We start from the raw sequence: 17,940 nt of genomic DNA on the forward strand, positions 1-17,940 counted from the left end.
CGTTGATGCCTTCTGACAATCTAGTCACATTCTTGAAAGCAACAGAGATTCAGACCAAGATTTGGCCTCACTTCAGACTCGTTTTGTTGGCTCACAAAGAAATACGCTAAAAAGATGACAGCTGACCCCTCAACTCCCATAAAAACTCCCCTCCCCTTAACCGCCCCCTGCCTCCAAACTTTTAATCCGGGGTTTAGAAGGATATATCACACTGGCACATCACTGCTGGCCTGCATCTGCCAGAGTGAGCTGGGAGCTGATTGCTGTGTTTACATAAGATTAGAGCGCGGCAGAAAAGAAGGTGGCCGATATGGTAGCTCCAAGCCAAACAGCTCTCAATTTTAATGCAGCAAATGCTGCCACAAACAGCCTGCAGATGGGGGGCGAGCAGAGATATGACCACAAGGTAAGACCGGTAAGTAACACCACTTACAAGCCTTGGGGAGTGCATGCGAGCGTGTGCTGAAATTATGGTCTGCCTATACCGGATTTGCGGCAACAATCACTGATCTTAGCAACATTGCCAAGACCCTGATGCAAATACCCACATGAAACCCCTCTGGGGTTGAAAAAGTCATGTGTCAAAATGACATTTCAGGCTCAATGTTAGATTTGTCCAGCAGCACTTAGGCGCAAACCAACAAATTACTACATTTAGTTGAAAAAGTATTTAAAGACATCAAATGAGTGACTCGTTAAACAGGAATACTTAAGTCTTGGTCAAAAATCAAGGAAAACAGAAGAGAAAGTAAATATCTACACAACAATGATGCTATTTGAGTATACAGATACCTGCTAAAGAAATAAAGGCAGCATAACAGGTTAACAAAGGTGGTGATTAACTTGCAAGCTAATTCTACAGGATTATAAACAATGGTGAACACCACTTGTGTGCTAATCAGGATTCGATTGAAAAGCCTCATTTGTGTGATAAATCTCTATCTGTTCCCAGAAGCTAAATTTTCTAGGGTTAAGGTTGGAAATGTGTACGAAAAAATGCCCTAAATTTGGAAACCAGGTTCCACTGAATGTTGAAAGATGCCACACTTTCTTTTTGTTTTCCTACATCACTGAGTGAATTAAACCACCTGAAAATGTCGAGTGGTGACAACAAACCGCCAATTATTGATGAGATTTCTTTACCCATTTTTCTTTTAGTTGTACTAAAGTGCTCCCTCGTTTATCACGTTCCATAAATAACCCCTGATAGGTCAAATCCGTGAAGTAGGATTATAGATGTTTTAAAACCCCTCACTACACACTTTCTACACTTTTCTCACACAGACATTCTCTCGTGTTGGAACTCTCAAAGTTCAAGCCTTCATAGAAAAATAAGTCCAGTGATATAGAATGAAAAAAAGCAGCAAAAAAGCATTCATGCAGATCTGGAGAGGTTTCTCATGTCTGTACAGAAGCCAATCAGGACACAGACTACAGAGCACTGAAAAAATCAGATACAGCGGGATTGCGAAAGGTGAATCGTGGTACAGCGAGGGAACACTACACTGTAATATTTCTCTATGGGCTGTTTTGTTCCTAGATGTGTCTCCAATTCTTTTCCCTCTGTTGTGTGGTCTGATGGTTTGCAGGTGCCAAACCACACCAGGATTAGAGTGCAAAGTGAAAGAAGCCCCTTGTCTTGAAGAAAACGTGGATTTAGATCGCGCCATAATTCAGGCAATTTCCTGAACAAAGATAACTATCCACAGTAACAAAAACTGGGCACCAGACACCAATTATTACATTATGGCGTATACTTTTATAGCAAATTATTTTTTACTTAGAGTAGGAAAAGCCCAAAAACTGCTAGATCTAGTTCTAAAGGGTCATTAATATGAATTTCAGGTGTTCAGAAAACCATTTTTATGATTCAAAGTGAAGCGGAAATTCCAGGTGCTCCTCCTTCATTTATAAAATAAACACATATTGTAAAAGGTCAAAATTGATGTTCTAATTGTGTTACTAAGCTATTTTAGAATTTCTGCACTAAAATATAATTTGGAATTTCCTTTTGTTGGTCCACAGTCCGGAACACGACCATCCATCCATCCATCCATCTTCTAAATGTGCTTGATCCCTTTCAGGGTTGCTGGAGCCTATCCCAGCCACTGTTGGGTGAAGGCAGGGTACACCCTGAATGTATTACCAGTCCATCACAGGGCATCCAGAACACAGTTCCCAATAATTTGAACTGTTAGAGTCACTAAAGGACACCTAAAGTCAGTGTGTGACCTGGTTCCTCCTTAACCAGCACACGTCCAATCACCCATGCTGAAGGACAGCGGTATGACGTCTGTTTACGTACAGCTGTGAAATTTCTGTTTGGTATAAACAGAAGTGTAACTGGAATTTCCCACATCTTACTGTACATGACTGTGGGTCACACTATATATAAAGCAACTCCAGGATTGACCTTCTTTAACCTCTTCAACCCAGGGGAAACAGGTTGAGACGTTCCCATCTTCCCATCAAAAACCTTCATCTTTCTTAGCTTTAGTTTGGATGTTCCAAAGCAGAACTTTAGTTTGAAATATTTTCTGAGTTGGACATCTGTAGCAGTTTTGTTGAACTTAAACATGCCTTTTATGAAGAAAATGAGGACAATGCTCACTAAGTTCCTAATCTATCTCAAATATACCTTCATCCTTATTTCAAATCCATCACTTTATCAAAAACCGCACAATTACTGTCTAAAAACCAGTTGATAGTGCTGTTTTAAATGTAGTTTCACCTTTTTTTGCAGCTGTCACTTCTCTTAGCAAAAAGTACCCGTTTCCTCTCACAGTCCAATTTCAAGCCAGTTGGGTTTGTTGGTCACCTGCATTACCTTTAAGCTTGATTGCAACATTTAAAAATGAAACCCCTTAGTTTTGCTAAGAATTTGGAAAAAAACACCAAGTCTATTTTTTCCCCTAAAGAATCTGCATATGTCATTTGTCTCTAGAGAAAGAACAAGCCCGGCCTACACTGACATGGACGCACAACTTCCGAACAAGCTCCTGGAGACATCTAACCGTGCTTCTCCCATAAATGACTGCCATACCACATGACCTATTTGCTAATGACAGTACTCAGTGGACTATCAGCTCTCTGAAAGCTGTAATGGAAACCAGTGTGATGAACATCATCAATAGGAAGACTTGTTGGAAGTTTGACTTTACATTTAGGAGTCTTAAATATTGAATCCCACCGATAACAGAGTTGGAAAGAAAATGCCATATCATATTATGGCGGCATCTTAAGGGGAGAGCAGGTGTGTCTTGCAGTGTCCTTGACTCTTGTCCGACCACTTTAAGGAACATCATGAAAATGGAACGTACCATAGTTGTGTGTGTGGTAAGTGTATTGTAAAGTCTTTGTAAGGATGATACACAGTAAGTTACAACCACTATGGCATATGTGTTGTATAAGTGTTTGCTAATACCTGTCACCAGGAGCATACCGAGCATATTCATAGAAAAATTGTGCATAAACATTTTCGATAAATGGGCTCACTGAGTGGTCTTCAATTTTGAAATATCAAGTTGCCATCTACATGCCCCGTACAGATCCCCTCATTTTTCTGCTGCAGATATTTCGTATCCACCAGTAATGACTAATCCATCATATATACAACAATACACATAAGTTCTATGAAAATGTGAAACACCATTTTGACCTTTAGTGTGCTCATGAGCAAGTCATGCAAGTCTTCCTTTAGCACCGCCGGACAGAAAGTGTCAAGATAAAGTGAAAAAACATTGGATTCGACAGAGGGGAAGCTGCCAGTTACTTCATCAAGTTACAACTGGACAGAAAGCAGGTACGAACCTACCCTTAAGCAAGGCATTCACTGCACATGCCATGCCGCAGCTCAGAAATGTGGCATGTCCAACCCTCATCCCTTTGCGCTCCAACTCCTCCCCCAACCAACTGCTTAAAGCGTGCGCCGTTGCATTAGACTCACACCGATTTGGACAAGCAGCGGCTGAAATAAATGTGTTTAACTTCCTCCTGCATCTGTCCCAGCCCGCAGTTTTTCACTTGTCTCCTTTATCTGTAGCAGCACCGACTAGTCTGAACTGGCCCTGCTGAACTGCATGGGTGTGTGTAGGACAGAACAGGCGCACAAAAACAGGGAACGTGATCCCACACTTCAGCCAACAATGGGTTAATACGCAGAGCAGGGAAACACAGTATGTAAATGTTCATGTGTGTGTGTGTGTGTGTGACACCCGCCTCATCAAACAGCTGGACGTCGGCCAAGTTCATCTGTTAATGGACAGTCGCCACCAGGACCCAACCTTTCCTTCCTCGCTCTGCCCCCTCTCCATTTCTCGCCCCCCCATCCCCTGAGGACGCTCTACCCCCTATGCCCTCTCCTCCTCTTCTCCATCTATCAGTCTTCTTCTTCCCCTCCCCTCATTTCTCTCAGCACCTCTCCCAGCATTGCAGAGAGGGGCCTGCATTTCCCCGCACGCTGCAAAGATAAACACTACGAGTGTGTACGATTGTGTGTGTGTCTTTGTCCTGCCCGGCTATCGGCAGACGGGTAAAAAATACTACTTCTGAGCCAATCTTTTTTTTTAACAAGCTCCAAGTCTAAAGATTGGAGTTAAACAAAAGGCTAAAAGGCAGCTTTAGGTATGTGTAGAAGTGTGAGAGCGTCCAGAACAAGTTGAAACACATCTGCAGTCCAACGCGTGTAAAAAAAAGGACCAGGGATGATGGGAGGGATCACCAACCAGAAAGAAAAAAAAGAAAAATTCATAAATATCATTCACTTACTCCTGCCTTTTTTCTTTCTTTTTTAAGCTTTACGGGAACTCAATAAACGGCTCCATCTTTCACACTTCAGTACTTACTTAGGAAGAGAGATGATTTATTTATTTGCGCAATCCTGTTATTTATTTGTTGTTGAGGACATGTTCACTCACAGAATAGAGGTCCATTTTATTAGAAATTGTAGCTAAGTAAACATGTAAAGGTCTGAATCCCCATCAACATTTGACTTTGACAGTTGCTCGCAAAGAAAAAAATCCCTAAAGATCGGAAATATTTGCCGCTTCAACCCGGAAGACATCGAAGTTCAAAACAAAAAGACCTGACAGGGATGTCTTTTTTTCAGGGATAAATTATCCATTAGATTTCATCATATCTTACTAGGGCAATTACATCAAGAAAATGATCGCAGGTAGGGGATCAATTATGCATGCCCTTGGCTAAAGACCAATCACCAGGCACAAGGAGAGACCATGAACACATGGACGCACACATGCAGGTGAAGAAGAGGAGTATCTCATCGATGTGGCTCATCAGTTCATCTTACTGCCTAAAAAGTTCATAGGTTTAATAATTTAGCTGTGTTCTGGATTCAGTTTCCCAGATGAATATTAACTACTTTGTCATAAGAAACAGCCAGAGGTGTTTGTGTGTGTGTGTCTGTGTGTGTGTTGGGGGGAGCTCGGGAAACAGGCCTTATGTGTCCCACCAGAGAAACCCCCCTGAAAGCCTCCCCAACCAGACACAAACTCCTTCAGCTACGCTGCTGTTTGTTCCCTCTCTGGGTGATTAAGAATTCCTTTTCATAGGCACGTACGTCTGCATTCGCTCATGGAGCTCACACTCAAACTGCGAGGAGGAAGCGCAGAAGAGTGTGTGTTTGGGAGAGGAAATGGAGGTTGAAAGGATGAAAAGAAAGAAGAAAAAAGAAAAATGTCAACATTACAACACGTGCGGGATGCTCCTGTTTGCTGTTTTCATATACAAAATTTCTTGGTTTCACGTAAAGTTACGTTCACACCGGCCATGTAAGGCGTGTTTTTGAACGTGTTCAGCCCATGGTGTTCACACTGAACTGTTGCTATCTGGTACTAGTGCATTGCCACCACCTACAGCTGGAAAAGGCTTGGTGGGAGATATCAAAGCGTTGCAAATCTCACAAATTTTGCTCCAGGCTTTTTCTTTCAAAGCTCTATTACGATACATGACAAACTTGGAGTCACAAACTGAAATTACTGATTCCTCCTTCATGATTAATTTTTAAACAGTTGGCACTTCTGTGAATTCAAAGGGAAGCTATCCATTTGTCACGACCAAATCTGAGTTTTGGATGTGGAAGCCCAAAATGCACATATATACGTTCTAGGGGTGTAACGAGTCATGTTAACAATTTGATTTATTTAATAATTTGTGGTTCCTGATACAATTCATAGTCAATATTGGTTCATTTTAAACAATCAAAAATGGATCCAGGACATCTTTAGCCAAAACTTTAACCAGTGTGACTCAGAGAGAAATACCTGGTACTGAACAGTGCAGGTGAAGTTTTCCAGATGCCTTGTATTTCTTTAAGATAATCAAGTGTAAATTTAATATGTGTCCTAACACACAAGTTAACCTGAATTAATGTTAAATCCATTCACATTTTTAGCCCACTGTTGTTTTTCACTGTACGGTCACATGACTGCTAAATTCTGTGTTTCCACACATTAGACTGAAATTACGAACTGATCAGTTTTTGCTGTCATCACATCTGTGTTGTCTGTGATGAACTTGTAAGTTTTTGTGTAATAGTAAAATAAATATATCATGCCTCAATGGTATTTTTTAAGATCGATAGAACCAATTTATTTTACTTTGAAATGATTTTATATTGGTATAGGTCAATTCGATTAACAGCTTTGCCTCAGACAGATTGATCAGAGATTGGATCGTAGAGATAGAAATCAATTCATCGATTCCTTAATTAACCATCACCCCAATAGGCCAATTACATAGGGTCTTTTTTTCAAAATGGTGTGAACGTAGCTGCAGATGACAGTAAAGTGACCTTAAACATTTTTCCTTTTCTTTTTTCCTTACAGGAAGGAAGCTAGAAGATGGAAAAAGTCAGGCTGTTCCTATGAGCAGGTGTAACCAACCAAAAAGTTTTCTCTGCTGCGAGACAACAACAAAAATTCATTTTCTTTGTCTCTTTCACTTTCAGTTTTCTTCAATTTCTTAGAGAGAACCTCAATTAGAAAGACCAATCCCTGTCTCCAAGGTGGCAGCAGAAGGAAGAGAAAGAAGACAGGTATGACATCTGTTTGTTCAAGGAGAAACCCAAAGAAGGGCTGACAGAAAAGGAGAAGGAGAGAGATGGGCATTGAGAAATCATTTTACCACGTCAAGACGGGCACGTACAAGAAGGAGCCAGATGGTTCACATTGGGTGTAATTTGTGTGTGTGTGTGTGTGTGCTGGTGAGAAACAAGCAGTGTAATGAGGGAACAGACGAGACATCATGTAAATTAAATGTGTCCAATCTCCGACTCGCCTCTCAGTCTTTGTGCAATTACAAAAAAAAAAAAAAAAAGTGCTGCTTTCATTTATATTAGCCTAAAAAACAGCCAGCCCACAAACACATCTGTAACCCAAAGGCACAAATAAAAAAGTGCTCATGCATAGGCACTGAAACACACACACACACACACACTGACGTGCCGGCTCTGACAAGCGTGGCTGATGTGCGCCACAAATGCGCATGGTAATAGGCCAATCAAAAATGCAAAACAATTGGCAATTACTGTGAGGACCTAATGGTCATTAGAATTTACAACTAGGTAATGAACTAAAGTCTGCCCACTGCATGCATATTCATAAAGCTATCTGAGCTTTGAAGATTAAAGTAGCGCTTAAAATTCAAATGAGCCTCCGCAAATTATCAGGAAAAGTCAGTGCTGCTGCTGGGCGAGAAGGGGGAGTTCCTTCTGCATGACGGCTGCTCGTCTGCGATTGTCTTCAGGATTTGAAAACACCGTCGTTTTTGGAGATGCTCCCATCCACGTTTGACGCAGAAATGTCTGCTGCATGCAACATTGGGATGCATTCATCCTGTGAGAGTTTCGTGTCTACTACACATCTGTTAAGATGCACCTTCACATCACACAATCTGCATTGCTGTATGACCCACTGTTATTAGAACAATAGTACAAAAGCTGGACTTAAGGATGACGGCAAAAATCTAAAAAAACTATTTCAATTATTTAAATATTGCTTTATTTAAGCAGATTAAAACAAGTCTGTGTTTTTCAGTGACTGAAAGCAAAGATTTTCCTAATTTGTTGCAGGAAAAATCCCAAATTGCAGCAATCATAAATCCTCAAAAATTGTTCAGCTTGTAAAAATTGTAAAAGATCTTTCGTGGTTTGATTGTATTTTGTTTTTTTTTTTTCATTTTATGTCAACTGTTTTTTTAAATTATTCACCGAATAAAATAAAAATCCCTTGATTGATTTTCGTTGGCGTGTCATCTGCCTGAGCTCATCTGTGTGCATTTGGCGATGCAGCTGCAGGACGTGCTCGCACACTCCTGCACTACAACAGTCAAAGAAATTTCCAAAAAGTCTGCTCTGACTCGATTTAGCTCCAAGCGTTGTTACGGCTGTCGAGTAGAAGGAGAAGAAAGCTTCATTCGCTGATGGAAAGCCTGATTTTCCCATACTTGGAGCCAGACGCGCCTGGTGTGGAGCAGCGGGTGAACGGTGCTGAGGCTGCGTGTGTTTGTGTGTGTGTGTGCAGGCTTTGCAGGGTTGTAGTAGTAGTTGAGCCAACATGAAACCAGAGGAACGGACAAAAACACACTGCCAGCTCAGCTATGACACTCCAACAGCTGATGTCCTGCTCGCACACACACTCGCACACACACTCACTCAAAGCATGTGGACATGCTTTGAGTAATGACAGGTACGTCTAAAGTAAGGGGAAGCTCTGATGAATGAGCACATATCTGACACGAAGGACGGGCATGTGTGCATGAGAGTGTGTGCGTGTGCAATTGTGGCTGCATGTGTGTGTGGCATATAGAGTCAGCCTGTAATCCAGTGGCCTATATAAATAAGCTTTGTAGTGTATAAACAGTTTTATGAACACTCCTTTAACATAATAAGAGAGCGGAGTTACACTTGCAACCTCTGTGTGTCTGTGTGTGTGTGTGGTGTGTGTGAACAAACGCACACACAGCGAGCCAAAAACAGCAGCTTTCGCTCTCACCACGAGGAGGTAAATGTAGCGTGGATGTCAGATTGCTCGCATAAACACAATGAGCCAGATCAATAAACAATCCTCCGTCACACGCCGCGTGCACGAGCCCACTTGACGTCACCGGCGCACTGCCGCCACTGCAAACACAGAAGACTGGGCGGGCGGTTCTTTGATGTCGCGGTGGAGGCCACTTCTGCCCCTCTTCAGCATCACTTCCTGTCCAAACAGGCTGCCACACACGCGTTGCTCCTCTACGTTTTGGATTTGCTCCATCAAAAACTTAAGCTGCTGTTCCAAACTGCTGCTCATTTTTTACACTCTGACTTCCATGGGAGGAGTGGAGAATCAGTTTCAACCAAAGCAGGAGTCTTCTACAAGGCCTGAGCCTCCTGTTTGAGCCATCTACATCACATTCAGTTCTATGAACTCACCAGCATGGAAGGACAATAGTCCCACCCTAATGTAAATTGTGTTTTTTTGTGGCATATTCTGATAATTACTGACATATATAAAGAAAATTAAGCTTAAAATTGCATTTCATCGTATTTTTTTTCAACTTGTAAACAAATAAATCCATATACGTCTTTGTTTTCATCGCCATATTATTGCACCGGTAATGTTAGGTTGGGGTTGTGAGGGGCCGTTAGCTAGAAGGAGAGCATGTAAACATATGGATGACGGGAAGTGTGGCTGGACCTACTCTGCATCAACAGTCCCACCCACAACTCAGAGGGAATTTTTGCTAAAAATGGCATAATTAGAGGTAAAAGACCATTGGGAAGACTTTTGAAATAAATCAAAAGATGATTGGAGTGGAACTTTAAAGAAAGGTCCAACAAATAGAATAGAAAATAAGAGTCAGCTTTCCTACCTCTATACGCGTGCTGTTAATGATTTTACTGGTTCTTAAATTTAAACATTTGATTTTTTTTTATTATATTGATTTTATTGATTTCATTGATTTCATTGATTGTATTGATTTTGTTGATTTTATTGATTTTACTGATTTATCAATTTTATTGATTCTAACCACTATCACCCTTTCGTGTGTGTGCTGGGTTGTATCTCTACATACTGGAAACTGTTTTTAATACGGATTTTGTCTCAAAGTAGTTGTACAGCTTTTTTTACCTGGATTTCAAAAAATTGCTATATAAATAAAGTTTTTTATTATTATTATTATTATTATTATTACTATTATTCTGCATGAGGTCAAAGGTCACACAAGGTGCACCCAGCGTTTTTCCTCTTTTTATCCTGCATAATCTGGATGGTTCCTGCATGGCCTCTGGAGGAGTCAAAAGTCTCTCTGAGGATGTGACAGGGATGAAAGAAAGTCAGTGAGTCCAACTTTACAGAGTTTAAGAAAATGTGCTGAGGACTAAAAGCTGGCATGTCTTCATTTGTGCTGTATGAATATGCAATAACCCTCTACATGGGGACACAAGGTGACGTTTGCAGTAGTTAGTACTTTACTGCAACTGCTCTAATACTGTCTTATGTAACCAAATGTAGGAGCAGGTCTGTGGGTGTCTGAGCTAAACAGGATCGAGCAACAGGCTTGGTGTCATTGCTGCTCTCCAACACAGTTCTGCCTCCGCCTGGACTGTGGATACACGTCCAGGTCTTTGTGACAGTGAATACAGACCGTCTGCTTTGAACTCGTTAAAATGTTCACACTCCTCTCAAAGTGTCCACACGTTTTCAGACAGAGAGCAGCAGCAGATCACTACAGTGCAAAAATGGAATCTTGAGAAGGTAAAAATTCATTTGTTTCAAGAAAAATTGTCTTCTATCTTGCAAGAAAAAATAATCTAATAACGAAAGTTCTTCAATAGCAAAACAATCCTAGTTTAATTTTTTTCTAAAATAAGAATTATTGGCATTTTTCTTATCTCGTTGGCAGATTTTTTCTGCTTATGTATAGAAATGGGGTAAGAATTGTTGACCTATTTCTAAAGGTTTTAGCAGTTTAATGAGTAAAACGCAACTACACACGGACATACACACCCAAAACAAACATGTCCATCGGCTGTCCGGACTCTGCATCGACTGATTGAGCAGTTCAACTAAATGAGGGGGACAGAGCCAGACAGTGAACGGATGCTAAAAATGCTCTATTGAGGTGCATTACCCGCCGCTGATAAGCTAATTGCTAATCGGTGGATCACAGACTAAAAATACTCTGAACGTTCGACTTCAGGCCAAGACGCGTCTGGATTCATCATCACATGATAATATCTGTGTTAATGAGCTAATATTGATAGCTTATCGGTCAATATTTCTCTGTAATATGTTGCTCCCTGAGAGCTTCTCACTTTTAGCTCAAATCCATCCTAATACATTGAAATGGATTTTCTACACTGTCTTTATTTTAATTACGACAAATCAATTTTCGGGCATTTGAAAGTGTATTTACTGCAGAAATAATCCACCAAGAATTCATTTAAATTTTCCATTTTACTTTTTCTTTTTTATTAACCACTTTCATGTTGTAGGAGAACATTGATATGAAAAGACACACACACACACACACACACACATGCGCATACGTCGGTCTCTTTGGAGACATTAGCAATGCTGTTTCTGAGTGAGGGACGCCTCAGGGATTATAATCAGAATTTTCCTCTCAGTCAGGGATTAATAGAATAAATGGGCGAGTGGAGAGCACCGGGCATCTCAGTGTGTGTGTGTGTGTGTGTGTGTGTGTGTGTGTGTGCGTGTAGTCAGAGGGGACTGCTGTGCTTCTTCATCACAGATCTTCAATTTGCAGGTCTGAACTGACTGACACAGAAATATCAGTGCCCAAAATCCTGCAGCTGTTAGCATAAACACAGAGAAGTCCCGGTTTTACAAAAGCAGCTGCAAAGGACTGAAAAATCTTATTAGCACCATAAGCAATGATGAGTCCTAAACCAAAAAATAGCAGAGCTTCAATTCTAAAATAATTCTGAAATTATTTTTGTTTTTAATAAAATAAAATCTGCTCCACTGTTTGGAGAGGAGAGGCCTGTGAGTCATTTTCCAAAAAGAAACACATTCCTTCCTTTTTTTGCCACCAGTAACATGACATGATAGATGGAATCAGTGCTGAAACTGCAGCCGATTATTTCGGGGTTTTGGGTTGTTTTTTCTCTCGCTCCTCTGTCAGTTTGAGGTCGTGTGGAATGAAAGCTAATGGGCGGAGTGAAGGAAAAACAACACTGGTTTTAATTGTCAGCTATGGGACTGGAAGTGTCAGGCAAATTCAGCCTGTGAGGCATTTTTTTGTGTGCTGGTGCAATATAATAATAAGAGAATAAAAGTTTTCAGTCCAGAAATGATGAACATTTAATCTGCTGCCCGGCTTCACACGGACATCAGAGAAGAAGTACAGCGTTGTTGTCTTTTTTTTTCCGTTCCTGTCTGAGCGTACAGCTGTTCCAGGCAAGACGTTCCCACACACAATGCCATTGAAGCAACCAGACGCCTGCATTATGATGTAAATCGCTCTAATAACCCAGTTTAGCTGCTGAGTGTCTGCAAGAGTGTGTGGGAGTGTGTGCTCAAACGCCACAGAAACGCGCGCACACACTCCTGTTTTCCTGGTGTTGTACACACCAAAGTCAGAGGTCAAACGCATCTTTCATGGAAAACTGTCTTCCAGAGGATGAGCACTCCAACGTGCGGGATTCCTGAGCCGCACTCTCGAGGTGCAAAATGATGAAGTGTGTAGTTAGCTTCCATGTTTCATCTCCCTTTCTTTCTCTGAGGCAGCTAATTTAGTACAGGCGGTCCGCCACTAAAAACTGCTGCTAATTAAAATGCACGAAGAGGGAAAAAAACAGGGCTGCAGCAAATAATTAGTGGTGTTGAGACGCTTTAAATAAATGACTTTCCTTGTACAAGCCAAACTAAAACTCTCCGCTCCCCTCTCATTTGATCCTCGCACTGGGAAAAGTGGACGGAAGGAGGAAAGCGTTCCTCCTGAACTCCTGCGTGGAGGGAAAGGAATGGCAGCGATGGAGAGCTGGGCCACATTTAGTTGGTTAAGACGAGGCAGTGAAAGAGTGGGAAACCACACTGAGAGCAGGACACATCTGCCAGAACCACATGAGAGGGACGCACGTTGCACAATACCACTCCATCCCAGAAAAAGAAAAAGCTGCAGTTCCTTTCCAGAATAAAGGCTTCACACGAGCATATCGTCCAGCAACTAATCTTCACACAAGCTGGGAGTGAATCCAGCACTGAAGTGGACTCTGCAGCTGAAATGTTTGACTGCAGTTAGTCAGAGGAGGCTGCAACCTGACAGCTCATGAAAACACAACAAAAGACACGAGGCGGCACCAAAACAAGAGCTGACGGTGCAGAAAACCCACACTTCCACAGAAGACACCAGAGGCTTGGGAGACTCTCGTGAGACTTGGAGTTTTCCATAATTTTTTGAAGGAAAATTAGGGCCACATTCATGCAAAATTCCAGCTCCTACATGCTTACCTGGGAGGGGCTCCTGTTTGGGGAAAATCCCCCGGGGCGTTGAGAACCGATCATCGTCTTCGTCTGCCAGAGTGGCTTGGACACCCACTTCCACGGGTCTTCTGCTGCGCAGACAGCTTAAAGCGGGTGAGGGCGTTAGGGCCAGGCCTGGGGAGGGCGAGGGGGGCTTGTCCAACCCCCTGCCCACAGCAAGGCAGGGCGGCCCATGGCATCGCTTCCTCTTGTGCTCAATGAAGAGCAGGATATCCGCCAGGGGGAAGGTGGCCTGGCACTGACCGCAGGTCAGCAGGTCCTGCTCTGGAGTGGGGTGGGCGTCGTGACCCAGTCGGGCCAGCCGGCCCACGGCGGAGCCAGGGTGGTGCCCGTTGAGACTGCCGCTCTCCTCTGAATGCTCCGAGCAGCGCTCCGACAGCTCTTCCGAGGAGACGACGGCCGTGGAGAGCGGCTCAGCTGCTGGGGAGGCAGAGGGGGCAACAAGCAGAGATGAAAGAAGGGTGGCGCATTACAAACTGATGCCACTTTTTTCTATTTTCTTTCTTATAATTCAAACATATTGATGCAGCTCCATTGGAAAACTGATAACAGGGCCGGAAAGCTGTCACATGAAGGTGTGGAGTCAGAGACAGCACAATAAAGGGTTGAGAGAGAAACAATTTGAATCACGAACGATTGCTGGAAAATAAGATCCTGAATATCTGCAAAGCTCAAATCAGTTTGCTTGAAGCTAACAATTTCATAGCCAATGACAGAGGAAGCTTTGCAAATGACGGTTAAACACAGAACTGAAGACCTAAATATGTTGTTGAGTTAGACCTGCCAGTCCGGCTTAGTTAACAGAGTCTGTAATCAGCACAGGGGAAAACTGTTACAAGCATGTGCGGCATCTGTGCCGGGAGAGGGAAGTGGGGAGACTGAGAGTGTGTTTCTTCTTGGCCCTGATTACGCGTCCCTGACTAACAGAAAATGCCCCAAAATGAGCCGCTCAGCTCCATTCCTTGACCCTCCGAGGCCGGATTAAGTCTTTTCCTGGGAAGCCTTTTGCAAACTCAGACTGAGGTAGAGGCAGAGGAGCGCCTTTACCGTCCCTCTTTAAGAGATTTCACAGTCCAAGGTGAGGAGTCTGACTCTGTGTTCGGCACCTAATGTGAGATGACCTTCTTTAATCAGCTGCCAATTTCACATTTTAATGAACTTAAAACCACTGAGAATCAAAAAATAGATTTTAATTTTCCCCGTCTGGGTGATTGGTACAGATTTTGTCTGATAGCAAGGGCGGGACAGAGCTCCTGTGTGTGCGCCCCCCCTGTGTGTGGGGATGTGTGCAGGACTGGGTCGGGTGTGAACGTGGACTACATCCCCTGAGGGAGCTTTCATTTGGACGTCGCGGTCCTGTGCTCAAACTGGGACGTGAATTTTACAGCGTATTCCCAGAATCCACGCTGCAGCCACTCTTTCCATCCACAGCGACCCCCATATTCCTCCTCACCTCCAAACCTCTTCAAATTAAACTCCAATCAAAACAAGTTGCCTCGCTCTAGAGGAGGGGTCAAATCCGCAATTCAAAAATTGTTTGAATGGATTTTATTAAAGCTGGATGAGTTCCACAAGTCTAAAGTCGGAAGTGGTTATGGGATTAAGATTTTTTTAAGATTTAAAGAGGATTAGGAATAGGAACATTAGGAACATTTTTGAATATGTACTAAAAACATTATTTTTAATGGGAAAATAAATACATTGTAGCAGAAATATGAACAAAAGGATACTTGAACAAACAAAAAAGACAGAAAAACAACTTTTGTCTTAGTCAGAAATCATGTCCCTTGGATTAAGATTAATCGTATTGTCCGGGCGCTATACCCCTGCTGCATTTTGCAGTCTAAACTCAGCCTGGTAAGGGGTGTCTAGCTAGCAGATGATTTGATGTAAATCACTTCTGGTAAATACGGCAGGAGAAAATAGGAAATGAAAATGCAGGTGCTAAAAACAAGAACTAATCAGGGATTAGAGTTTGCTTCACTGACTGAAATCTGAGCTCCATTAGTAATGAATGGCAATGGGTGCAAAATGAGAAATACTGGTGTTTGCTCTTAGGGGGGGCTTAGAGGGGACATGTGCAGTTTTATTAACAGAACTGCACCTCCCGACTGCATGCCTGCAAAAAATGCATTGCAGGAAAAGAAAAAGAACTGAAGAGAGAAAGCGGGTTTGGAGTGATGAAGAGGAATTTGAGATGGGGACTGGGGTAGATTTGATGGGGGGGCTTTTTTCCCTCCCTCTATGCCCCCCCCCCCCCCCTTCTTCCCCAAATCTTGTCCGTTCTCTCTTTATTACAAATAGGAGCCTGTGTGGACAGGGTGCTGCTGAAACTCATGGGGTTCACGTTGTAGGAGCTGGATTTTCTGATCGCGCTCTGCCTCCTAGCGACGACACGCGGCCACGGTGACTGCACTTTCACCTAATGAACACGCACATGCGCGCGCGCACTCTTTCTGTCACTCAAAACTCAAACACACGCGACAGTCAGGCATCGTTCTGAAACATCATCAAGCTTCGATGCCCCAGAAAAATCTGAATTCTATTTCTTTTTTTCTTGTCAGTGGTCGCTCTGAGCGTGCCACCTGGACCCGACATGAACGCCACTTTTTGCCAGCTGCTCTGCAGTTGCCAAACACGCGCCACTCTCCTGGTGCATTATCAAAATATCAGATTTTTAACAGCAAATTAAAGTGGATCCAAATAAACAAGGATTCGGTGATGGAAGCACGCCGTGCGTAAACATGTTTCCTGGCTTTTTACGCGCACACTCCAGCTGCACACAACGAGAAGCTGAAGTCTTCGGAATATAAACTTATTAATCTAGTTGCTGCTTATTTAATTTTTTGTTTAGCCAGTTCTGCGTTTGCCCTTTTGTTGTGAGTACAGCAAGTCGATTTGTGTTTTTTTTTTCGGATCATGAAACTTATAATGCTTCCGTAAAAAATATTTAACATTTTTGAAAGTGTGCGTCCCATAACTGCGAAAAGCTGGATTCGAGCTTTTTTCATTTAGATTTCTTCATTTTTCTTCAGAATAACAACAACAACAACAAAAAGAATAAAAGTGAGATCACATCTGAAGCTCTGCGGGCAGGGACATTCCGCGGGGTGGTTTCTCCACGGAGAGGACGCGCTCCGCCACCCAGAGTCCTGCGCGCTGCCACTAATACTTGAGCGACTGCGGGGGCTGTGGACGCACGGACAGCCCTGTGAACCCGCATTTTCACCGCTTCACGCAGAAGTTGATCGGAGGTTTGTGCGCACCGAAAACTTTTGAGTTCCGAGCCGCTTTTACGCACAGAGCCGGACTTTCCCGCTGTGAAAGTCCTGCTGACCGCCGGTGCGTCCGGTGTCCAGCACCCGGACTCTGCTCCAGTCATGAACTAGATAAAATATGGGGGAACCACGGATGAAACAATTTCTTTCAGCTCGTACTTACGCGAAAAATCCCGTTTGCTTAAATGCTGGGGTTTGCCTTGCTTGCGGCGAGACATGGTGGCTGTCGGCGGCTGCGTTCAGCGCGGATCACATCGGGGAGAGCCGGGGTGAGAGTGGAGACTCCGGTGGGGCAAAAATGATCTTCATCCAAAATTTTTGACATCCACAAGCAGGCAGGGTAAACAAAAACAAAAAACAAAAACAAAAAAACAAAAACCACAACAAAATAAATTAGAAATAATATAAAGATTGCACAGAGGCGAAGATGGATCGCGGGATCGCCGTCATGGCTTTTTTGAGAAAGGAGAGCAGAGAAAAGAGAGAGAGAGAGGTGGATGGAGAGAGAGAAGGGAAAAATGGCAAAAGCCCCCTTCCCCCTCCCTCCCTCCCCCCCCACCACCCTCTAGCTGTGCAAGTTCAAGTGCACGGACGTGACGTTCCCGGCGAACTTGAACGTCAGGCTGTGGACGGACACCCGACATGCAGAAAAAAACATGGGCAGGGCCGAGGCACCCGAGTGGGAGTGGGAGTGGGAGGAGGGACGGACGGGACGCGCAATAACAACACCAATGGGCAGTCATTAGAGAGAGGAGGAGGGAGGAGGAGGGCTGGACATGAGAAATAGACCCGGTGAAAGCCAATGGACACAAAGATCAGGGGGGGCTGGACAAGAGGCATCTGAAGGGAGGGAGGAGTGTGTGAGAGCCAGAGGAGGGAGATGCCTAATGAAAGCAATATGCAGAGAGGAGGGAAGCGGCGGACAGGAGCTCACCAGAGAACCGCCGCGCGCACATCTGGACGCGCACGCCCAGAGGTGTTAGAATAACAGGGAGGAAGTTTCCAGCTGAAGGAAACAGGACGGACAGGTCGAACAAGCAGAAGCACAAAAACACGCGGGGTCCGGCTTATTTACGCAGCACCTTTTTAGACTGATATGAAATAATGACTCCCTCAGTTTATTTATGATTTACTGCGTAATGGATCAT

The 17,940-nt window shown here is 43.3% G+C and overlaps 1 protein-coding gene across 1 annotated transcript in view; it reads right to left on the reverse strand.

Moving 5' to 3' along the window:
* LOC101158718 (B-cell lymphoma/leukemia 11A) overlaps positions 1 to 17,262 on the reverse strand; it is a 54,531-nt gene extending 37,269 nt beyond the window's left edge. The window contains exons 1-2 of the mRNA XM_011484108.3: positions 16,956 to 17,262; positions 13,482 to 13,934 (exon numbers count right to left, since the gene is read on the reverse strand). Coding sequence (XP_011482410.1) covers positions 13,482 to 13,934; positions 16,956 to 17,010 — 508 coding nt within the window. The 5' untranslated portion in view covers positions 17,011 to 17,262. The remainder of the gene's footprint in view (positions 1 to 13,481; positions 13,935 to 16,955) is intronic.
* Between the last annotated feature and the right edge of the window lie 678 nt (positions 17,263 to 17,940).

The sequence above is a fragment of the Oryzias latipes genome, chromosome 15, assembly GCF_002234675.1.
Source record: "Oryzias latipes chromosome 15, ASM223467v1".
NCBI classification, from domain to species: domain Eukaryota; kingdom Metazoa; phylum Chordata; class Actinopteri; order Beloniformes; family Adrianichthyidae; genus Oryzias; species Oryzias latipes.